Source organism: Sus scrofa, chromosome X (assembly GCF_000003025.6).
Source record: "Sus scrofa isolate TJ Tabasco breed Duroc chromosome X, Sscrofa11.1, whole genome shotgun sequence".
NCBI lineage: Eukaryota > Metazoa > Chordata > Mammalia > Artiodactyla > Suidae > Sus > Sus scrofa.
The window spans coordinates 87347572-87372251 of record NC_010461.5 but is presented as its reverse complement, the minus strand read 5'-3'; the positions used below and the strand labels follow the sequence as shown (position 1 = coordinate 87372251).

The 24680-nt window shown below is 48.1% G+C and overlaps 2 protein-coding genes across 6 annotated transcripts in view; one reads left to right on the top strand and one right to left on the bottom strand.

Annotated features, from left to right (window-relative positions):
* Window positions 1-2941, top strand: part of MORC4 (MORC family CW-type zinc finger 4) — a 57986-nt gene extending 55045 nt beyond the window's left edge. For 3 of the 4 annotated variants that reach the window (XM_021079789.1, XM_021079786.1, XM_021079788.1), the window contains 3 exons: window positions 97-793; window positions 1389-1672; window positions 2010-2941. In XM_021079789.1, the coding sequence (XP_020935448.1) occupies window positions 97-793; window positions 1389-1672; window positions 2010-2163 (1135 nt within the window). In that variant the 3' untranslated portion in view covers window positions 2164-2941. The remainder of the gene's footprint in view (window positions 1-96; window positions 794-1388; window positions 1673-2009) is intronic. The other variant, XM_021079787.1, reaches the window with a different exon arrangement.
* CLDN2 (claudin 2) lies at window positions 16528-19557 on the bottom strand. 2 transcript variants are annotated; one of them, XM_021079578.1, is made up of 2 exons: window positions 19417-19557; window positions 16528-19330 (listed from the first exon to the last, which is right to left on the bottom strand). In XM_021079578.1, the coding sequence occupies exon 2, from the start codon at window positions 19146-19148 to the stop codon at window positions 18456-18458; it is 693 nt and encodes a 230-aa protein (XP_020935237.1). In that variant the 5' UTR covers window positions 19149-19330; window positions 19417-19557; the 3' UTR covers window positions 16528-18455. The 2 variants fall into 2 exon arrangements, with proteins under 2 accessions (XP_020935237.1, NP_001155110.1); NM_001161638.1 differs by lacking the exon at window positions 19417-19557 and having other exon boundaries at window positions 18330-19283.

Here is a 24680-nt window from a genome sequence, read left to right as displayed (position 1 = left end):
TTTAATATGAAAAATTGGAAGCAGGGCTCCGTAGATAAGAATATAGGTAGCTTGTGTTGTGATAGCTTAAAATGTAATTTCCTCTTCTTCTTGCAGTAAGTACAAATGGATCCTAGGTGAGGAACCTGTGGAGAAACGAAGGAAGCTCCAGAATGAGATGACAACACCTCCGCTAGATTATTCCATGCCGGGCCCTTACAGGAGGGTAGAGGCAGCAGTTGCCTACCCAGAAGGGGAGAACAGCCATGATAAATCCAGTTCTGAGAGAAGCACACCACCGTACCTTTCCCCAGAATACCCAGAAGCTGTTAAGAGTACCAGTCAGAGCAGGGAGGTTTCAGTTCTGTATGCAGGGGCCCAAGACCCACACCAGGGGTCCCTGCTCCCTGAAGAATTAGAAGATCAGATGCCAAGATTGGTAGCAGAAGAATCTAACAGAGGCAGCACACACATAAACAAGGAAGAAGTAAGCAAGGGACCTTTCGTAGCTGTTGTCGGTGTTGCAAAAGGTGTTAGAGATTCAGGAGCTCCCATTCAGCTGATCCCTTTTAACAGAGAGGAGCTTGCTGAGCGACGAAAAGCAGTTGAATCCTGGAACCCCCCGGCGCCTTACTCTGCTGTGGCCTCTGCTGCAACCCCTGCTGCAGCCGCCGGGGAGAAAGGAAAAGGCTGTGAGGAGAGTGGAGGACGTAATACACCAAAGATGAAGAACCAAAGAGAGCTGGAAGAACTGAAGAGAACCACAGAGAAGTTGGAACGTGTTTTGGCAGAAAGGAATATGTTCCAGCAAAAGGTTAGGGTAACACCTTACCACTAGGAAGGAGAGTTCGTTGTAATCAAGGGAGCCGAGAGATGGAACGTCAATGATCTCATGTTCTGAGGCCTTTATTTATTCATTTATGTATGTATGTATGTGTTTACTTATTTATTTTTGTCTAGCAGCCCACAGCATATGGAGGTTCCCAGGCTAGGGGATCTAATTGGAGCTGTAGCTGCCAGCCTACGCCAGAGCCACAGAAACACGGCATCCAAGCCGCGTCTGTGACCTACACCACAGCTCACGGCAACACCGGATCCTTAACCCACTGATCGAGGCCAGGGATCGAACCCACAACCTCATGGTTCCCAGTCGGATTCGTTACCCACTGAGCCAAGACGGGACCTCCTAGGCCTTTAAACAAAATAAGCCATGGAATGATTCTATGGTATGTCTCAGAGCGAACTCTGATCAGCCTCCCTCCCGTATATTGGGTTTAAAAAGGTCCAAAAGTAGAAGAATATGTGTAGAGGAATCACCACAGGGTGAACATATTCAGGAAATTTGGGGCCACCTTCTTTAAAGTTTAAAGTATGTGGGGTTATTGAATTTCTGTTTCTTGGGACTGCAGGTGGAGGAGCTGGAACAGGAGAGGAATCACTGGCATTCTGAATTCAAGAAAGTCCAACACGAATTGGTGACCTATAGTACCCAGGAGACAGAAGGCTTGTATTGGAGCAAGAAACACATGGGTTATCGCCAGGCTGAATTCCAGATTCTGAAAGCTGAGCTGGAAAGAACCAAAGAGGAAAAGCAGGAGCTAAAGGAGAAACTGAAGGAGACAGAGACACACCTGGAAGTGCTGCAGAAGGCTCAGGTCTCCTACCGGACCCCAGAGGGAGATGACCTAGAAAGGTTAATTACTAGGGTTTAGTTACCAGCTTGTGAGTGCTAATGGGAAGCCTCCCTTAGGACCACCCCCCCCGCCCCCGCGTGCCCCATTACTGGTTATAGCTAAGGGAAGAAGCCTTCATTAATTCCTAGGCCACCAAGGATCGATTGAGGAAATCACTTCTTAGAGAGCTGCAGCCAGTCTCCCGGTGCTTGGTGGCATTGTGCTTCCTTCTTTGTTTCTAGCTAATGGAAATGTAATTGTTGAGAAATGTAGGCCCATTTTGAAGGAGCTTCATTTTGTTCTGTTGGCTAACGACTTCATGTCATCTCTTCTCCTGTCCCTCACTCCTTCATACAGGGCTTTGGCAAAGCTTACACGGCTGCGTATCCACGTCAGCTATCTCCTTACTTCTGTCCTCCCTCACTTGGAGCTTCGTGAGATCGGGTTTGACTCAGAACAAGTGGATGGGATCCTGTATACGGTGCTGGAGGCAAATCACATACTGGATTGAGCACCAGCTACTCTGTGTCGCCTTCTCTACACTTCTCCTTTCCTCCCTCCCTCTCTCTCTCTCTCTCTCTCTCTCTCTCTCTCTCTCTCTCTCTCTCTCTCTCTCTCTCTTGCTCTCTCTCTCTCTCTTGCTCTCTCTCTTGCTCTCACTCTCTCACCCGTAGGCCTTACATGGAGACTGAGTAAATCCTGGCTCTTAATCAGTGTGCTTCTTATTCAGTCTCGATGTGGAGAAAGAGGCTAATTAAATAGGCTTTCAAGAGTTCCAGAAACAGAGAAGCAGTAGTCACCAAACCAGGTGACAGGAAAGCTTTTAACGTCCATGCCTCAGACACTTGGCCTATTTCATATCCTTTCTGAAATAATTTCTCTTCATTTAAGTTAAATCAATGAGCACATATTGGGGCCAATATACCAGGTGTTTGGGGATAAGAGAAGAAGGTCTAACTCATGGACTCCACCCTCAAGGATCTAACAGTCTAGTTGGAAACATGAGACACACACCATGTCAAGTGACTTGTACAAGTGAGTGGCGCAAACATGGTAGACGAGCTCTGGGGGAGGAAAGTCAGGGAAGGCATCAGTCAGAAATGGGATCCCAACTAGGGTGTGTTTGAAGGACGGGCCTGACAGCACTGTTGACAGCGGTTGTTCTTGACATGGTAGGACTCTGGTTGATGTTTTTTTCTCTGTCCTATCTTCCTGCCTTTTTCAAATTTTCTATAATAAACCTGTTACTCTTCTTACATTGAAAAAAAATAAATTGTTTTTAAAAAGAATGAGTAGGCTTGGATTTAGCTATCAAATGAGAGACCGTGTGAAAATACAGGGTGCTGTTTATACTGATAATTTATGTTCTATTTAGCATTATCTCTGAAAGAAGAGCATGAACCCAGGTGCAGAAAAGGCCGGAATGTAAAAAACGCTTCTGGCAGGAGGGGTGGGTTAATGTGAAGGCAACTAAGGTTAAATCATGACCCATCTACCCACCTCCTCTGTGGTGTTTGCGTTTTTCACAAGGAATGCTTGAAAAAGAAATCTTCAAGGCTAGAATTTTAAAAATGGGCATCACCAAACTCGGGCATTTGCAGTAGTGGCGGAGGTAGGTTAGAGCAGCGAGGTCTATTTGATATCCCTCAGAGTACACTTCCCACTTTTCAGGCTAGGGCTGGATGAGGGGGTAGCTCCCATGCTATCAGAAATAGTAAAACTTATCCCCTTGTAAAAGTAGATATTTTGTTTATTCATTTCTTTATTGTATTTATATAGTGTATACACTCGAAAGAGTTCAAAGTACTCTCCGAAAGGCATTGGCCAATGAACCCATAAAAGTATACCAACGGTGAAAAATAGCAAGGAATGGAGAAATTATTAAAGGAAGGTGGGATCGAGCAGTCGCAAAAGGATTAGCTATTCCAGAGGAATGTTTTGGATATTCGTTCTGTTTCTCATCTGCAGAGTTACTTCAGAAGACGCTCGCAAACTTAACTTTAACTTTTTTTGGGGGGGGACCACACCTGCAGCATGTGGAGATTCCTGGGCCAGGGATCGAACCTGTGCTACAGCAGCAACCAAAGCTGTAGCCGTGACAACACTGCCTTAACCCACTGTGTCACAGAGGAACTCCCACTTTAACTTCTTTGAAAGGAGGCCCATCATAGATATATGCCAGTGGGGACCACAGGGAATAGGGGGAGACCAGAGCCATGCGTCATCACTGGAATGAATGCTTAAAGCTACCCCTTGTCCCCTTCCCTCACCTCACTGTGCCTCTTCCCTGCCACATGATGAATGCTTATGTCAGACAGGCCATGGTATGGACAGCTCTCGTCTAAATATAAATCTACTGTGGGAAAGAGGTCACATTCAACCATTCTCCCAGGGATACTCGTTCTTCAGATCAGGGCTGTGAAAGGGTGGGAGTTTGCACAGATACGCGCAAGGTTGGGGGGCGGGGGGGGGCGCCTATAGGGAAAAATTCAAAGCATTGACGATTCAGCCAGAGGGTGGGAGGGAGAGAGAATGAATAGGGTGTGGGTGTGTGGGGTCAGTGAGGGGTCAGAGTAGGAGTACAGGCAGCTGAGCTTTAAAATGAAAAAGGTGGGAGTTCCCGTCGTGGAGCAGTGGTTAACGAATCCAACTAGGAACCATGAGGTTGCGGGTTCGATCCCTGCCCTTGCTCAGTGGGTGAACGATCTGGCGTTGCCGTGAGCTGTAGTGTAGGTCACAGACGCGGCTCGGATCCCGCGTTGCTACAGCTCCGATTAGACCCCTAGCCTGGGAACCTCCATGTGCTGCCAGATCGGCCCAAGAAATGGCAAGAAAAATAAATGAATAAAATGAAAAAGGTGGAAAAATTTGACTCCTCTTTACTAGGGCTTACTCTCAGCCCATTTCCTAGTCGTCTTCTAGCAACAGTCCATGCACTGCAATACCCAAGCTACCTATTACCTGTTTACAGTGAAACCTAACCTGCAGGAGGTCCCTTTAAACAAATGCCGTAGTGGAGCAATTGAAAAGTGTCACCCAGGAGTTCCCTTCGTGGCTCAGTGGTGCACAAGCCCGACTAGGATCCATGAGGATGCAGGTTCAATCCCTGGCCTCACTCAGTGGCTTAAGGAGCCAGCGTTGCCATGAGCTGTGGCAACCAGCTCTGATTGGACCCCTAGCCTGGAAACCTCCATATATGTGGGTTTGGCCCTGAAAAGAAAAAAAACGGGGGGGGGGTCCCCCAACCTTACCAGAGTATATGATACAGTGTGGAGGCAGAAGACACCGAGAAAAAAGTGGGTGTCTCCTCCCGGCTATCCTATTAGGTTAACATAATCAGAATTCTCCTTTCAAAGGTCTCACATTTGCCCTTTAACTTTCCATTTCCACAGTCAGCATTTAGGTCTTTACTATCTCATGCCTTCCTGATTGAAACAGATTCTCGACTGGCCTCCCTTGTCTCCTATTCTCATTCATTCAGTCCACTTTACTCACTGTCACAAAATTGCTTTAAATCATCAAGGTGGGCCTCTGCCCAAAGACTTGCTAGTACTTCCAGTTGCCCACCAAGTGCAATACAAATCGCCATTTGGTTTCAACCATGCTCTCGAGACGCTTCCAGCATTCCAGACACAAACCCCATTCCATCCAAATGGAGCGATTTTTCAGTTTTTTGAACCTGACCTGAGATTTTCTCTTTTGGCACTTTTCCCATTCCAGTCCCTTTGCCTGGAATGTTTTCCTTCATCATCATTCCTTTGGCTCACATATCACTCTTTTTCCTGGAAATTCCTTTGTTTAATCTGGTCAGGTGTGACGTTATCCTTGAACATACAAGTTTTGTGTCACTTACAGGCTCTTATCACAAATTTCCTGGTCCTGTGTTCCGTATGAGGTGCACCTTCTCGTATTCAGCTGCATACTTGATATTAACAATTCCATGTCTCACAGACGTTTCAAAGAAAACATGTTTAAAATAAATAGTGACACACACACAGAAAACAAACTTATAGTTACCAAAGGGGAAGGGGGAAAGGGGAGAGATAAATTAGGAGTTTGGGATTCACAGATTTACGCTACTGTATATAAAGTAGATAACAAGGATTTACGGTATATCACAGGGAATTATATTCAATATCTTGTAATAAACCATAATGGAAAAGAATGTGAAAAAGAATATATATATAAAACTGAACCACTTTTCTGTACACCAGAGACTAACACAATGTTGTAAATCAACTATACTTCAATTAAAAAAAAAATGTATTTTGGTCTTTTTAGGACTGCACCCACGACATATGGAAGCTCCCAGGCTAGGGGTGGAATCGGAGCCGGAGCTGCTGCCCTCCACCGTAGCCCCAGCAACGTGGCATCTGATCTGCATCTGTGACCTACACCGCAGCTTGTGGCAACACCAGATCCTTAACCCACTAAGCAAAGCCAGGGATTGAACCTGCATTCTCATGGATACTAGTTGGGCTCGTTACTGCTGAGCTATGATGGGAACTCCTAAATTGGTTTCCTGATTCAATCTTTCCAACAAATAAGAAAAAGTGTGGGAGTTCCCCTTGTGGCTCAGGGAACTTAGAGTGAGTCTCTTAAAGAGCTCATGGGTTTGATTTCAAATTCTTTTTCAAAAGGGGCATTTTATTTTAAGGGCCGCAATTGCGGCATATGGAAGTTCCCAGGCTAGGGGTCAAACCGGAGCTGTAGCCACTGGCCTACGTCACAGCCACAGCAACTCCAGATCCAAGCCGCGTCTGCCACCTACACATCAAGGCAATGCCAGATCCTTAAGCCCCTGATTGGGCCAGGGATCACAACTGCATCTTCATGGATATGAGTTGGGTTTTTTACTGCTGACCCATGAGAGGGACTCCTTTTTTTTTTTTTTTTTTTTGGCTTAAAAAATTTTTTTAAATAATCAATGACACACACCCTGGGTCTGTTCCTTCCCCCAATTTTCATCATTTTAGAAAATGGCACCTCCACCCACCCAGTCACTTAAGCTAGAAACCTGGAAGTCATCCTTAATTTTTCTCTTCTCTATTCCCACACATCCAGTCTGACAGACTGACAGAAGTTCTGTGAATTCTGTCTTCAAAGTATGTCTTGACTCTACTCATGTTTATCACATCCACCTTAGTCGAAGCTGCCGTCATCTCACACAGATCATTGCAACTCCTAACTGGTTCCTTGCTTCCATTCTTGTTCCCACAATTGTATTATCACTATAACCAGAGTGATTTTTTTTAAATGCAAATGAGATCATGTGACTCCCGGCTTAAAGCCCTTCAAAGACTTCTCATTGCACTTAGAAGAAGATCCACACGGATTTCCCGTCATGGCGCAGTGGTTAACGAATCCGACTAGGAACCATGAGGTTGTGGGTTCGATCCCTGCCCTTGCTCAGTGGGTTAGGGATCTGGCGTTGCCATGAGCTGTGGTGCAGACCGCAGATGCGGCTCGGATCCCGCGTTGCTGTGGCCCTGGCATAGGCGGGTTGCTACAGCTCTGATTAGACCCCTAGCCTGGGAATCTCCATGTGCTGCGGGAAGCGGCCCTAGAAATGGCAAAAGCCAAAAAAAAAAAAAAAAAAAAAAAAAAAAAAAAGAAGAATAAGATCCACACTCTTTTTTTTTTTTTTTTTTGTCTTTTTGTTGTTGTTGCTATTTCTTGGGCCGCTCCCGCGGCATATGGAGGTTCCCAGGCTAGGGGTCGAATCGGAGCTGTAGCCACCAGCCTACGCCAGAGCCACAGCAACGCGGGATCCGAGCCGCGTCTGCAACCTACACCACAGTTCACGGCAACGCCGGATCCTTAACCCACTGAGCAAGGGCAGGGACCGAACCCGCAACCTCATGGTTCCTAGTCGGATTCGTTAACCACTGCGCCACGACGGGAACTCCGTAGATCCACACTCTTTAAGTAAATATCCTGCAAGACCCCTGACTACTTCTGCTTCATCTCTTGCAACTCTTTACTGTATCTCAATTTCCCCCTTGCTAACTGTAGTCTTCCCAAGGAAATGGTTCAGGCTCTTACATAGAGCCTTTCCCCATGCTATTTCCTCTCTTGCAATGCTGGTGTTTCCAGTCTTGGCATGATCACTATTCCTTCCTCATCCTCTGTCTACCCTGTTCTATCCCCATTTCCTGTTTAATTTAACCCACAGCAATTTTCAAAAGTTGCAGTTGTATATTTGGCCATGTAATTTCATTTATTCAACAAATATGTATTGGGCTCCTACTATGTGCTATATGCTATACAGTGGAGAACGCAACACATACAGTCTCTGTCTGCCTCTTTCACTATTAAGTTCCATGAGAGAAAGGGCCACGCCTGTTTTTGCCAATCGCTGTATCCCAGAGCTTATCATAGTACCTGGAATATAGTACATATCTATAAATAGTTGTTAGTGAATGATCGAAAGTACAGGAACTGTGCTTTGCTCATATCTCCATCTCCCTCAAGAGCCTGGAACAGGGTGTCGCTTATAGAAGGGGTTGGATAAATGCAGTATGAGTGAGACAGACAACAATCCTGGGCATTAAACTCTAAATATGAAAGACTGAGACAATACCTGCTACAGGCCATGAGAGGCAAACAGCGTGAGCTGGAGTAGCCTAGGGTTTCTCTTTAGCCCATCTTTGAAAGGCTACCAAAGGAGAAAGTGAATATGGGTTTTACCACAAACACTTGAGCATGGTCACAAGGACGCTCCCTAGTTTGCAACTTTAAAATACTGAGAATTACAAAGTATAATCAGGGGACATCTGTAAAGACCAGATCTTGAGAATGAGAACTCAAAGAAAAAAACATTCTGAGAAACCTTCTCTTTTGCCAAGTGCAGTGATAGTTGATCTCAAGGGAAGAAAGAGGAGCTATCCTCTTTCAAAGACCAGAAGGAAATAGTCATACCTCATTTCATTGTGTTTTGCAGATACTTACTGTGTTTTTTTAACGAATTGAAAATTTGCGGCAACCCTGGTGGAGCAAGTCTATTGCCGCCATTTTTCCCATAGCATTTGCTCACTTCTTGCCTCTGTGTCACATCTGGGGAATTCTTGTGATATTTTACACTTTTTCACTTGTTATACTTGTTATGGTGATCTCTGATCAGTGAGCTTTGATGCTCCTACAAGTCGCTGAAGGCTCAGATGATGGTTAGCATTTTTTTGCAATGAAGTATTTTCTAATTAAGGTCTGTACATTGTTTTTTTAGACATAATGGCATTGCACACTTAACAGACTACAGTAGAGTGTAAACACCACTTTTATATGCATGGGAAACCAAAAAAAGACCCATGTGACCCGCTTTGTTGACATGTCTGCTTTATTGCCGTGGTCTGGAACCAAACCTGCACTATCTCTAAGGTGTGCCTACAAGTTCCCCCCACATGTTGGAAAGTCAGTACAGTTGGCCCACCAAATCCACAAGTTCTGCATCCCCAAATTCAACCAACTATGGATTATTCTAAAAAATCCAAAAAGTTCCAAAAAGCAAAACTCGATTTGGCCATGTGCGGGCAAATATTTACTTACGTAGCATTTCCATTTGATTTACAACTATTTACATAGCATCTATGTTGTATCAGGTATTATAAGTAACCTAGAGATGAGTTAAACATAGGGAAGGACTGTGGAGAGGTTTTATGTAAATTCTACACCATTTTATGTAAAGGACTTGAGCATCCATGGATCCTGGAACTAATCCCCCACGGATACAAAGGGACAACTGTATGTATGTGCTTGTTGGATGAATAAATGGGCACCTCGCTGAGGACCAGGTAGGACACTTTGTGGCCCCAGGGTACAGGAAGATTTGCTTGCCAATGTCCAGTGATTGCAAATAATCTGGAGTAACGATTTAGAGACAGAGGCTTAATTGGCAGGCTCTCAATTCCCGGGGTAATCTCCAGAGAGAACATGTTTCAGGGTTCTGTACTATGAATTAAAACCTCTCTCCGTAGTGTTGTGTTAGGAATAAATCATGGGAGTATGCTCAGGAAAGCTAGAGGTGAACTCAAGCTAAGTCAAGTATAATTTCCCTAAAAGAATAACTTGTGCTTGGTGACAAGGACATCCTTAGCTCATGACTTATCTTAGGCAGAGAGGAAATTCAGGACCCATACTTTCTGAATCAAAAGTCAGGCTGGATAATAAACTATACAATTAGAAAGAATTGACTTAGATAGTCTTGGGTATGTTAAAACTTTAGTCCTTAAGCGAGACATAAATAGCATTTGTTTTCTAATGGAAAATAAAATTTGCAGAAGAAATGTGTTTTATTACTTGCCTCTATCCCTAAGCCCAAAGTTTTGATGTGAATCACCAGAAATCCCCGAGCCACTTTTAGACAGTAGTTCAAGTGTTTTGGGTGCCTTCCATGTACCAAACACATTCCTTGCATCTGCTCGTTGAGTCGTCAGGGGCAGGCAAAATGACTTTAGGCAGAGGCTCAGGAAAGTGTTCCCAAAGGACTGATCTTTCACATGGGCTATGGAAACCTGTAAGGATTGGAAAGATAGAGTTGTATGCAAAGGGTTTTCCAAGTGTAGGGAATAGTATAAGCAAACTGACAAGCCTGGGTAGAGGGTGAATAAGGGAGCAACCAAGACAGTTTGAGGAATGGTGAATTATTCAATTGGGAGCATAAGAAACAGAAGGGACCAAGGGCTTGGAATGCCAGAAAGGGCGTGGGGGCTATGCTAAATCTGTTTAATGCCAGAGCCTTTGTAGGGTATGAGTTAGGAGAGTGACAGCCGAAATCTCCCCAACTGTTGTTGAATTGGGGAAATTAACCCCTGTTTGCAGTTCCCTTGGACTAAGCTTTTCTCTAGCACTGGGACCTGATTGATTACAGTTTTATTCCCGCCCAGATTTTCACAAATCTGGATGAAATTCAAGGAGTCACCACCACCTCTTTCCTCTCCAACCTCTCAAGTCTGTTTCTCCTTTGGCTTCTGTTCGTTGAATCTGATGAGTGGACGCCTATTCGAAGTCTTCAAGATCTTCATTCAGACTTTGGGGCTGACTCTTGAGAAGTTTTGGCCTGGGAAAGAATATCCCCTTGCTACTGCAGATTCTGCTCTGTGGTAGAAAATATATTGTGTCATCTGCCTCCATTCCCCAAGGACACACACGTTTTAGTGTGTTTTAGGTCACCAGTATGCTTAGAATAGCAGTTACCCATTTGTTGAGGACCCACGACATGCCATGATCACACCGAGGGGCAGGTATAAGCCCTGTTTTATGGATGAGGAAACTAAAGTGTAAAGAACGAAGGTGCAAATTGACAGAACACTGTAAACCAGCTATAATGAAAAAATAAATAAAAATCATTATATATAAAAAAAGTTTTAATAAAGAAAATATCATAAATAAATAAATAAATAAAAGAACCAAAATGACTCTCCCAAGGCTACACAGCCTGAGAGTGCAGAGGCTAAACCAAACCTAGGTCTGTCTGACTCCAAAGCCCGGATTCTTTCCCTTTATCCCATACATGCTATCTTGAAAATGATCAGTCTCATCTTCTTCCTCTTGATAAGAAAATGCTACAGCCAACCCACACAAATTGACATTTCCAAGGAAGAAATTTCCCCAATCCCACACAATGTTTAACTGCCCTCATGATCAGGAAATTGTTCACTTATGTAACGAATATCCCTCCAAACAACGTGGAAATTCATTTCCTCCTGACTGGGTTTTTCAGGCAGGGCTGTCGGTTGGCAGCTTTCCTGATCTCAAACCAGCCATCGGGATCCTATTCTTACACTCCAGGAGGTCTTGGACTTGTTGGCCTCTGCCTTTCAGGGTTCTCACTGGCTCCCTTGAACCACCCCCTCCGGATGGTGCTGAGTTGGGCAAGTCTCTTGGGGAGTGAGAAAGTGACACTTGAGAACATACTGGTTTATTATTACACACAGAAGAGGAAAATTAACCACACGAGGTGCCTCTGGAATTGCCAAGGGGAAGATGACACCACCTTTCTCATCTTGTCTGCCTTTTTCTTGATTGCTACCTCATCCCTATGTTTTTGAAACTGTTGAATCATTTAGCTGAAGGGTGTGTGTGTTACTCAGAGAAGCCCCCTGCCCTCCCCAAACTCCACTGGCCATGGTCTCTGAATTAGTGTTCTGTTTTTGAAACTCACTGGACTCATCTCATTCCGGCTCCTTGAAGGGCTACACTGAGGAACGAGTGCAAATGCTGGTGTTAATGGTTACTCTATGGCTGACTGTATTTTTCTTCCCAGAAAATATACCTGCTTTTTAATCAGGGGAGCAGGATCTTCAGAATATCATCAGACAGTCTTTATGGGGATGCCGAGCCATCCTCTTGCCTCTCATTGGGTAATTCCAGAAATAAACTCAAGGGCATCTTTTCTTTGTGCTTTTGGTGTGACTGGCCTTTCTCCTGAGCAACCCACATAGAACTTCGTCAGATATCAGCGATTCTGAAAGTGCTATTGGAGAACAGGAATTATCGCTGAAATTCGGGGCTGCCTGCCACTCTACTCAGGTTCACGTAGCATCTAACGTCACATCCCATTATACTCCCTAATATTTGTTTGGGAGCCTGTGAGTTCTCTAAATGTTTTCTCTGCAAGGCTGTATTTGAGAATCAGAAGTTCTTTTTTTGTTTTGTTTTGTTTTGTTTTGTTTTGTTTTGTTTTGCTTTTTAGGGCTGCACCTGCGGCATATGGAGGTTCCCAGGCTAGAAGTCGAATCAGAGTGACAGCTGCCGGCCTACACCACAGCCGCAGCCACAGCCACAGCCACGCCAGATCCGAGCCACGTCTGCGACCCACACCACAGCTCACAGCAACGACGGATCCCTAACTCACTGAGCGAGGCCAGGGATCCAACCTGCAACTTCATGCTTCCTAGTCGGATTCATTTCCACTGTGCCACCAAGGGAACACCATAAAAAGTTCTTCAAAGCCCCCCTAGAAAGGGACTTGTCAGGTGGTGAGAGGGTGCCCTTCTGAGGAATGGGACTTCAGGGATGACAGGCACGTGGGTCCTAAGGATTTGCCCTGGTGTGGTGACTCCCTGCTTTGTCAAGCCCTGAGACACTCCTGTTTGTCTTGTGGGGAAATGAGCCATAGAGCAAGGAATCGTAGGCCAGCTTGACCTAGGGATTCCTGGGCTGCAGTTCTTAGAAAAGGTGGTGGGTTGTGTGAGGTGGAGGGGCTGGTCAGATTACAGCTTCTGTATTGTTGTGCCTGATAGCAGCCTGTTAATATTTTATCAGTGATCACATCACAGCATGTGGGGAGCCACCCTTTAGGGCACAAGAGAGCGATAACCTGCTGGACTTCCTGTTTGAGCACCCCCCCTCTCCGCCTGTTGAGATAACAGAATTTCTCATCAAAGCTGGGAGCCGCTGGCTCAGACCGCGAGACCAGGCTAGGCAGAGGCCAGGCTTCAGCCAGCTGAGGAGGAGCACATGTGCTTCTCAGACCTGGGGCCCCCATGTCCCAGTGTGGGCAGCTGTGGCCCGAGTGAACCCCCCCTCCCTCCATGAGCCCAGGGCTGAGTGAGAGGGAGCAGTTGAGCCTGCAAGGCCTCGTTTGGCTTCCTTTTGCACTGAGCCCCTCCTCTCTTCTCTCCCTGCTCCCACATCCGTGTTTCTCCTCTGGTCCAGGGCCAAACGGCTTCAGGTTACCTGGATGGGCACTGCCTCGGCTGCAGTCTCCAGACACCTGCCCAGGAGGAGGAGGTGGGGGGGGGGAGGCTGAGGCCCTGGCTCATCCCCAGCATTTAGAGCCACATAGGGGACCCACAGCCACATAGGGGACCCACAAGGCAAAGTCAAAGATCTCCTAGCTCACTGTGCAGCCAATCCCCGTTTCCTCCTAAGCACTGCTTTCTGTCCTATTTCTCTCTCTCTCTCTCTTTTTTTTTTTTTGTCTTTTTAGGGCTGCACCAATGGCATTTGGGGGTTCCCAGGCTAGGGGTCCAATCAGAGCTGTAGCTGCTGGCCTACACCACAGCCACAGCCACGCCGGATCCGAGCCGCGTCTGCAACCTACACCACGGCTCAGGGCAATGCCGGATCCTTAACCCACTGAGCGAGGCCAGGGATCGAACCCGCAACCTCATGCTTCCTAGTCGGATTCCTTTCCACTGCGCCACAACGAGACCTCCCTCCCCTATGTCTCTTTCCCATCACCCTTTGGCTAGAGGAAGCAGCTTCTTTGGATCATCCTTCCCCCAGAAGCTCCAGTAGTGCCAGACCCTCATTTCCTCTGGACTGAGATTTGAGAGAATTTACAGACTGTTTTTTGCACGGGCCCCTGACATACCCTACCTTACGGTACTTTTTCCTTATCTCTTGCAGGCCAGACCATGGTGTGCCTTGTACCACAGGTAGGTGTGGGGGTTTAATCTCCCCAGAATCAACTGTCACCTCCTACGAGGCACAGCCTTTACCTGGTTCACCCTTGTTGCCCTCAAAGCCTGCAGCACATCACCTGCCACCGGGTGAGAGTGCAATCAATCAGTGTGGCTGAATGAATGGCTGTTGGACCGCCTGGAGGAAGGTCTCTCGGGAGGTTGGAGCTTGTCTTGCCACCAAGAAGCCAGTTTCGGCCTCCTCCTCCTCCCGCATGAATGATCACATAACAGTGGGTCGCTAGGGCCCCCAGGGGGAGAAAATGTGAGTCATGCCATTATCAGAGGAATGACGACGGAGGGCAGAAACATCTCTCCTTGTGCAAGGGTCAGAACCCAGAGCCTAGGGAATAAACACAACGGCCTTCACTGGCCCCTCGGTCTATGGTTAATCTAAATTACTTTATGATGGAAGGCAATGGGGTGAGCTGAAAGCTGTTCGACTTGAACCCAGACTCACCAGACATTTCTGGAAAAGCATTTCAAGCAAGATTTTTCTTGCTCAACCAGCCAAAGGGAACAGTTTCTCTTTGTTGGGTCTCCCCTCTTTTTTCTGAGTCAGGATGGACTTCCAGCTCCTTCCATGGGAGCTTTGGATTAGCAGATGCATTTGGAGTGGATAAGCAATGCGATCCTGCTGGATAGCACAGGGAGCTACATCCAGTCACTTGTGATGGAACATGATGGAAGATAATACGAGAAAAAGAGTTGTATATATATATATATATATATATATATATATATAACTGGGTCACTTTGCTGTACAGTGGAAATTGACAGAATACTAAATCAACCATAATTTAAAAAATCTGAAACAAAAGAATCTTCCCAGCTTAAAAGGAAGGCTCTCCTTTCAGGCCAGCCTCAGTCTATGTTGAGGTGCCCTGTGCCCTATTTTCCTCAAAAGCCCTCCTGTTGCAGGGGCGGCCAGGGATGGGAGGGCAGCCGAAATCTGGAGAGCAGCAGGCACCCTTATACCTTCTGAGACAGAATCCCAGACCCATGCTGCTGTGGCAAGCGTTTCCAAGCTTCTGTTCAGCCTCTGACATCCCACCAGCATGTAACTATTGCGATCTTTCCTCACCAGGAGCACCCAATAGAGGGAATCTTGTATTTGCCTGTTTAGTTTCTCCCCCGCCCCCTAGAAAGACTGTGACATCCTGTGACGTTTGCACTCACCTCATTGTGCCTCCATTTTGTCTCCTGCACAAGACCTGCTTCATGGCGGGTATCTGGAGGGTGCCCTGAAATCATGGATCTGAAAGTACTTGGGCTGCCAGAGGCTGGGTCATCAGAGCCCTTACCAGACTGCGGCCCCCTCAGCACAGCAGGGTCAGCAGAGGCAGATCCCCTGTCTTGCACCGGGAACCCCATTTTTGGCAGTGTCACCACAGTTAACGTCTTGAGGAATCAGGCTTGGTCAGTTCCCCCTGAGGTTCAAACAGGGCCAAATCATTGGCCTCTCAAACCTCCCCGCCTCCAGAGCGTGAGGGGATTGGACCTGAGGTGTCAGGTCTTATTCAAGTGTAAGCCTGATGAGCCGGCTAGCTGGACCCGGGCTGGCCAGCGCCACAGGAGAGGCCATTCCAAGTGGTCCAGTCAGTGAATTGTTCCTGCTCTCCCAGATTCTCCTCACGGGGGACCAGGAGGGCCTACGTGTCCTCCATGTTACCTTGCTGGCCACACGCTGTTTCCTCAGACAACTTGGGGACCTCTGGCAGGCTCTTCTTATCAGCTGTGAATATTGTTGGATCAGCAGAATGCAGAGTCAGGAGCCTGGGGCCCTAGCACCAGAAGGGTGGCCCTGCGGAAAAAATCTCTTTACTGATGTGGGCCTTAGTTTCCTCATCTGTCAAAAGGAAATAATCCGATTTCCTTCCCCTTTCTCATAATGGTGGTTCAGAGATGAATGGAGTAAACACATAGCCATTCAGCACATCACTCAAATGAAACATTTCTTGTGAGAAGGGAGGATCCCTGGACATGATGAAAAGGTTAATGTTTCCCCTTGGGAGAAGGAGGGGTGTCCTGCTTTCTTAAGGTCTCCTGTAAAGTCTCGAATTTTCTATCCACCCAGTGGTGGGGGGGGGGGGCGAAGAAATACCAATTTCCATTCTATTTTCCCCTTAGCCCAATTCCCTCAGTCACACCTGTTGTGTGTGAATTAGTTTGAATTAATAAAACAGTTACTCTGGAGTTCCCATCGTGGCTTGGTGGTTAACGCATCATGACTAGAAACCATGAGGTTGTGGGTTCGATCCCTGGCCTCGCTCAGTGGGTTAAGGATCCAGCATTGCTGTGAGCTGTGGTGTAGGTCACAGACGCGGCTCTGATCCGCGTTGCTGTGGCTGGGGTGTAGGCTGGTGGCTACAGCTCGGATTCGTCCTCTAGCCTGGGAACCTCCATATGCCCTGGGTGCTGCCCTAGCAAAGACAAAAAGACCAAAAAAGAAAGAAAGAAAGAAAAAACAGTTACTCAATCAACAAGTGTTTATTGATCACCTAACACTGCGTGCCCAGCACTGTTACAAATAATCCGGGAGATAGAGACAGGTCTACCACGGGGCCCCTCCCCTCCAAGAGTTTACAATGTACTTGTGAGATCAGATACATACATACACAAAGACAACTATCCATCACAAATGGTGAATGCTAAGCATCGAAGAGTGACTCTTACATCCAGGGTTGGAGGATGGAGGGGTGGGAGAGGGATGGAGTGGTCAGAGGAGGCTCAGTGGAGGAGGTGGTGCTGAGCAACTTCTCCAGGCATGAGGCAGACGTGGCTAAGGGGAGAGGGCCCTCCCTCCCCCTTACGACAGTTTAAATAGAGGCAAAAACAAATCGAGAAAGGCGCAGAGGCATGTTACAAGGAATGGGCCCCTCCTGCCGGCACGGAGGTTCAGGGAGGGGTCCTGGAGTTTTTTTGGAAGCTGGTCATGTGCAAACCGGTGAGGGGACAAGGCCTTTGGTTTGGTTGGGACCCGCACCCGCACCTGCACCCCCACCCCCAGGGAAATGGGGCCTTTTCACACGTTAGAGATGACCACCTGGGCATCATCGCCTACATGTCCTCCTCAACGGCAGCCCCAACTGCAGCTCAAGTATCACCCGGATGTGGGCCATGGGACCTTGGGCAGGATTATACCACGCGGGAGCCTTTGGGGGCCTCCTGGCACCTCTGCCGTGTCTGGTAAAGGCTGGTGGGGAGACTATGAAGAGGGCTGCCAGGGGGCCCGTGTGGTGCTGTGTTCCTTCAGAGGCTCTGTAGTGCTCTGGGGGCAGCCCCTGGGGGCCTGATCCCAGGCTTCGGGCTGATTTTCCATTAGGCCCTGAAGACCCTCTGGCCCCGTAGAAACACCCACTGGACTTCCCACACGTGTCCACCCAGCTTCACAGACACCCAAGTTCTTATTCTTTCTTGGGCAGCATCAAGGAGGGGTATCCTTCTCAAGTCCCCAGTAGCTCCCATGCTGCCATCCCCCAGCCAAGAGCCGTGTCTTAAAAAAACTCAGTTTCCTGTTTCTAAGGAGATCACCGAATAGGCCCCTTAGCAGGATGCCTGGTCGGAGGGAGGCAGGGGCTTCAGAGAAAGTTGGAGCTGAAGTAGCTTCGGAGGGAGTTCCTCAGGACAGTCAGTGTCTGCTGCCACCTTGAACGTTCCACCATGTCTTCTTTCCTTGTGCTTTCCCTGGGCAGCGATTCTGGTCTTTTTTGGTCCCCCTCCTCCCTCTCATCCTACACCCACTGGTTCTCTGTTCCCTTGGGACTGTGGGATGGCTTTATTTCAGGTCACACACAAACCAGTCCAGACACTGTGGAGTTATAACAAGAGAGGGATGGAGGCTCCCGGGCCCATTACTTACTAGCCAATCAGTTCCTTTGGAGGGAGGCTTGGGATGGAGCTTAGCGCCAGATGGCCATAGAAGCCACCGTGTCTCCTTCCCACCCCCACCCCCCAGCAATGAGCTGAGAACCAACCCGAGCAAGAGGAAGGGTCTTCGATCACAGAGAAGGTCAGTCACTGGGATGCGATTGGTGGGTTTGGGGTTGGAGTTTCAGGTAAACCAGAGGACTGAGGGGCGCCTCTGGGGCCTGGCCTAGGGTGGGGGGTGGGTTTAGAGTGGAGAGTTGGGGATTCAAGGTGGGAGGAACGGGGCGCCAAGATGAAGGGAACCGAAAATCTGGCTTGGCAAGCATCTTGACAGTTCAACCTGCACGCTGTCACAGCAGCTCCCGTTTCTGCCCTTGCTTGATCCAGTGGCCAAAGTCAGTCTATCCTCAGCAGCACCTTCTGGCGCAATCCAGTGGCAATGTCCCTCACCTGTGGCCCTGGGGGAAGGCTGTCCACTGGCTCTCACAGACCCAGCCCCCCCCAACCGCCAGCGCTGGCCCCTGGGTCTTCACACATACCCTGTCAGGCTGTAGGAGTTAAACTCACTCTTGGCTTTGGGTGGTTGACCAGGCCTCGGAGAGCTCCGGGTGGCGAGGGGCTGGGCCTGATAGGCATCGTAGTAGTTGGAGCGATTTCCTTGCAGTGGGCAGGAAAAGCAGAGGATGATCCCAGCTATCAGGGAGAACAGGGAGGAAATGATGCCCAAGTAGAGAGCCTCTCCGATCTCAAATTTCATGCTGTCAGGCACCAGGGGGGAGTAGAAGTCCCGCAGGATCCCATGAAGATTCCACGCAACGGGGATGAAGCCCAGGAGGCCTCCAAGGAGGAAGAAGACTCCACCCACCACCGCCACTCTGTCTTTGGCGCGAGAGTTCTGGCAGAAGACGGTGCACCGCATGCCCACCACGGTGATGATACAGGCCAACGAGGAGATGGCGCTAGATGTCACCATCATGGCCTGGGCAGCCTGGATGTCAGCAGGCAGGCCCAGCATGGTGCTGTAGATGTCACACTGGGTGATGCCAGTGCTGTGCGTGGCACACTCCATCCAGAGGCCCTTGGAGAAGCCGACTGCCGTCACGATGCTGGCCCCGACGTAAGAACTCGTTCGCCAGCTGGGGAGCAGCATGGCAACCAGGGTGCCCAAGAGCCCCAGAAGGCCCAGGATGTAGCCTACAAGTTGGAGGCCGAGAGAGGCCATGGCCGACCTCTCCGTAGATGCGTCTTCAGGGCCCGTTCCCTCGTCTCCCGGCTGTAGCACTTGCTCCTTGGATCCTGGCCTCTAATCCCTCATTGCACAGTGTCTCCGCCAGGCCGACCTCTCGCCTCCTTACAAGTGTCTGTGGGTGGCCACGAGCAGGCTCAAGAAGGCATCCAGAAGACCTAAAAAAAAAAAAAAAATCCATAAACCAGATTAAATATTGACCAGAAGCTTATGAGAAACCAGAAAATGCTGGATGCCTTTTGACCTTTGTTATCTTTAGAAATAACACACGAGAAAGAAAAAAAAAAAAAAACTTTGAAAGTGGAGCCAAAATGTCGTCGCCTCCTGCGTAGGCACATGCATTAGTTTGGCAGCCAGACAAAGCCAGCGGCCAGACGGGTGGCTGCTTTCCGAGAAGCTGGTGATGGCAGCGTTGGTCGTGGGGACTGTGTTTAACTCCGGGTCAGGCTGTCGGCTGGCACGGTTCTGTCTCCCAGGCCTACTGTTTAACGCATTGCCCGGCAACAGTGCCACAGGGCCCCTCAATTGCACACTGGGGCCAAACTCCAGGAAACTGGAGTGGGAGGAAGAGGCCCCAAGATAGAGCCGTGAACTCCAGCTTGTGAGAGACCTCTCGAATCTCCAAAGGCCTAGAGAGCAATGATGTAGGCCCGAGTCAACCTGTCCATGATGAAAGGGTTGGGGCAGGTTGGGACAGGCAACAAAGCCTTCAGTCCACTGTCTCAGAGTTCAAGTCTTCCCAGCCCTGCCCAAATCCTCCTCCACAGGCTAGCCTGAGGTCTCCTGTCTGTATAACACACGCAGATTTCTTTTCTTTTGTTTTCTTTTTTTGTCTTTTTAGGGCTGCTCCCGCGGCATATGGAGGTTCCCAGGCTAGGGGGTCTCATCGGAGCTGTAGCCTCCAGCCTACACCACAGCCACAGCAATGCCAGATCTGAGCCGCATTTGCCACCTACACCACAGCTCACGGCAACACCGGATCCTTAACCCACTGAGCGAGGCCGGGGATCGAACCCGCATCCTCATGAATACCAGTCAGTTTGGTTAACTGCTGAGCCACGACAGGAACTCCCACCCCGACAATTCTTGCCCACCCTCCTCAGAGGTGGCCCACCATCCCTAGGCCTTTTAGGTGACGTGGGAGGATTCAGGAGCAAAGATTGTTCCAGGGCCTGGAGGGAGTTCTGACATTCCCTAAGCTCTCTGTTAGGGGCACCAGGACAGACAGAGGAAAAGATAACTGCTCTAGAATAGAGGGCTTTGCAAGAGGCAGCCTTTAGCATCTCAGAGCTGTTCGGGATTTTGCAGGGTTCAGTGAGCATCCCCCCAGCCCCTGCCACTCTTACCAAGTTTCGACACATTAAGGGTCATCCTTCTCTCCAGCTATTGGAAGACCCTCCGACCCCACTACTTTTTCCACAATCTGGCTATTCCATTTTACCCTCTTCAAGATGTCTCTTTCATTTTACTCTCTTCAAGATTTCTCTTTCTCTAATCACCTCTTTTTTTTTTTTTGCCTTTTTGTCTTTTGTTGTTGTTGTTGTTGCTATTTCTTGGGCCGCTCCCGCGGCATATGGAGGTTCCCAGGCTAGGGGTTGAATCGGAGCTGTAGCCACCGGCCTACGCCAGAGCCACAGCAACACAGGATCCGAGCCGCGTCTGCAACCTACACCACAGCTCACGGCAACGCCGGATCGTTAACCCACTGAGCAAGGGCAGGGACCGAACCCACAACCTCATGGTTCCTAGTCGGATTCGTTAACCACTGCGCCACGACGGGAACTCCTTTTTTTTTTTTTTTTTTTGTCTTTTTGTCTTTTTGCCATTTCTTGGGCCGCTTCCGCGGCATACGGAGGTTCCCAGGCTAGGGGTCCATTTGGAGCTATGGCCATCGGCCTACGCCAGAGCCACAGCAACGCGGGATCTGAGCCACGTATGCGACCTACCACAGCTCACGGCCACACCAGATCCTTAACCCCCTGAGCAAGGCCAGGGATCGAACCTGCAATCTCATGGTTCTTAGTCGGATTCGTTAACCACTGAGCCATGACAGGAACTCCTCTAATCACCTCTTAAATGTGAGTCCTCCTTGGAAGCCCATCCTTTTCTCAGTCCTGGCTCTGTCCCTGAGCAAACATGTCCACACCCAAGATATAACCGCCTACCCTTTCATGGCACTCCCTAATCTGAATTTGCAGCATAGAGCTTCAAAGACTTCCAGAGTGATCACCTGTTTAAAATGTCCACTGGGGAGTTCCCGTCGTGGCGCAGTGGTTAACGAATCTGACTAGGAACCATGAGGTTGCGGGTTCGGTCCCTGGCTTTGCTCAGTGGGTTAAGGATCCAGCGTTGCTGTGAGCTGTGGTATACATCGCAGGTGAGGCTTGGATCCTGCGTTGTTGTGGCTCTAGCACAGGCTGGCAGCAACAGCTCGGTTTAGACCCCTAGCCTGGAAACCTCCATATGCCTCAGGTGCAGTCCCAAAAAGACTAAAGACAAAAAAATTAAAAATAAGAAATTTAAAAAAATGTCCACTTGGAGAGTTCCCTGATGGCCTAGCAGGTTAAGGATCCGACGTAGTCACTGCTATAGCTCAGACTCAATCCCTGACATGGGAATTTCCACATGCTGCAGGCATGGCCAAAAATCAATCCATCAATTATTTAAATAACATGTCCACTTGGAAATCTCATGGGCACCTCACATTTGGCAAGTTCAAAAGAGCACTCATCACCTCCTCCGTTGCATCCCTCCAAAGAGTTCTTCCCTGGGCTCCCTGTGGTCACTGAAAGATACCTCTCTCCATCTTCTTGCACCAGACAAGACCTAAATCCCTAAATCCTGGAAGGGATTTTTTTTTTTTTTTTTAGGGCTGCACCCACAGTATATGGAAGTTCCCAGGCTAGGGGTCCAATCAGAGCTGCATCTGGGACCACAGCCACAGTAATGCCAGCTCCAGGCTGCATCTGCAACTTCCACCACAGCTCATGGCAACACCGGATCCCTAACCCACTGAGCAGGGCCAGGGATCTAACACACATCCCCATGGACACTAGTCAGGTTCCTTTCCACTGCACCACAATGGGAACTCCCAGAAGGGATTCTTGAAACCCTCTCTCACACTTAACCTTCGCCTCTCACATCACAGTCTTATCCTTGGAGATACTTCAAACCCAGGGCATCCTCCATCCCCATTGCTGCTTCTACAAGCCAAGGCTTCATTATCTTCTCTTCCCTGGTCTATGGCAATGATTTTCTCCCCGGTCTTACTTCCAATCTTGCATCCTCCAACTTCATTCTCCATGCTGTTGCTAAGTAATCTTTCAGCACTAATCTGATCAAGTCTCTGTGTAAAACATTCCAGTGGCTCCCCATCGGCTAAAGTCCAAACGTGTTTGTACACTATGACCTGTCAAACTTCATCTCTTGCCATTCCCCTCCTCATACTCTATGCTTTTGCTTAATTAAATTACTTTCAGTTCCTCAATCATGTCATGCCGACTTTTGCTCCCAAACCTGAGTGCAGGCAGCTCCTACTGTGCAGGAGACTCGGCATTCTTCTCTCTCTGTTTAGCACCTTTTCATCCTTTAGGGGCTCAACTCAGATGTCTTTTACCCTAGCCTGGGTCAAGTTCCCTTCCTGTGTGTTCTTATGGTATCTTGTGTTTATTTACCTCAATCATCGTAATATTATTCCTACTACTAATAATAGCAACACTCACATAATAAAATAGCAACACTCATAGAGTGTATCCTATGTGACTTTTTTTTTAGGGGGTCCTATGTGACTATTATAAACACTTCTTGGGAATTCCTACTGTGGCTCAGTGGAAACGAATCTGACTAGCATCCAGGAGGATGCAGGTTCGATCTCTGACCTCACTCAGTGGGTTAAGGATCTGACATTGCTGTGAGCTGTGGTTGGTGTAGGTCACGGACATGGCTTGGATCTGATGTTGTGGCTGTGGTGTAGGCCAGTGACTACAGCTCGGATTTGATCCCTAGCCTGGGAACCTCCATATGTCATGGCTATGGCCCTAAAAAGAAAAAAAAATATTATTATAAACACTTATTTACCTCAATCATAGTAATACTACTACTACTGATAATAATAATAGCAACACTCATATAATAAAATAGCAACACTCATATAGTGTATGCTATGTGACTATTTTAAGCCCTTTAATACGTTAACTCACTCATCACCACAATATCTTGTGGTAGATACTAATCCCTATAGCGTGGATAAGGAAACTGAGGTAGAGATTGTACTTATTTCACTATATTGCAATCTTCTCTTCAAATCCTTATTCTGGAGTTCCCATTGTGGCTCAGTGGTTAACAAATCTGACTGGGAACCATGAGGTTATGGGTTTGATCCCTGGCCTTGCTCCGTGGATTAAGGATCCAGAATTGCTGTGAGCTGTGGTGTAGGTTGCAGACGTGGCCCCGATCCGGCAATGCTGTGGCTCTGGCCTAGGCCAGTGGCTACAGCTCCGATTAGACCCTTAGCCTGGGCAGCTCCATATGCCACTGGAGCAGCCCAAGAAATGGAAAAAAAAGACAAAAAACAAAAACAAAAAACAAGTCTTTATTCTTCCCCAGGATTCTATGAGCTACTTGAACCTAAGGCTTGTATCTTGTTCATCACTTTGTCTCCAGGGCCTTGCATGGCACATTACCCACCAATCACACACCCAAAGAAGGGGTTCAAAAATGTCTTCTGGACCTCTTGTTGTGGCTCCATGGAAATGAACCCGACTAGTACCCATGAGGATGCAGGTTCAATCCCTGGCCTTGCTCAGTAGGTTAAGGTCCTGGAGTTGCCACGAGCTGTGGTGTAGTTTGCAGATGTGGCTCAGATTTGGCACTGCTGTGGCTGTAGCGTAGGCCGGCAGCTGCAGCTCCAATTTGACCTCTATCCTGGGAACTTCCATGTGCTGCGAGTGCAGCCCTAAAAAAAAATGTCTTCTTAATGAATAAATAAAGATGGTAGAGAGGTTTGAGGGACTCTGAGCCATGGACTTTCTAAATGAGTCGATGACACTTCGGTGTAAGATTCCAGAGCTGCCCAACGTTGGAAAAGAGAAACGATCAGAGAAAGAAGGAAAGCAATAAAGAGGGGGTGGGGAACACAGAAGGGAGGGGGAGAGAGAGAGAGAGAGAGAGAGAGAGAGAGAGGCTGTGACTGAGAGAAAGGCAAACGGAGTTTCACCATTGTATACGTATCTTCAACCAAATGCCAAAACAGTTTGAGGGAGGAAACCATACATGAAGCTCGTATTGTGCCTCTGCAGAGTCTGTCCCAAGGTTGATGGTCATCACTCCTCATCAGTGATGGTTATGGTGATGCCAAGGTGGATGCAAAGCAGTGTGGAGCAGGGGCAGGAAAACATTGGACAGGAAGTGTGGAGGGAAATCTGTTTGAATCTCATCCCTGTCTCTTGTCCGTGGGGACACTGCTCAAGTCTCTAGCAGGCATTCATCCTCTTATTGCTAAAACGAGCC

Excerpts from the sequence above, each read along its gene's own strand:
- CLDN2 (XM_021079578.1), bottom strand. The coding sequence starts at position 19,148 with ATGGCCTCTCTCGGCCTCCAACTTGTAGGCTACATCCTGGGCCTTCTG.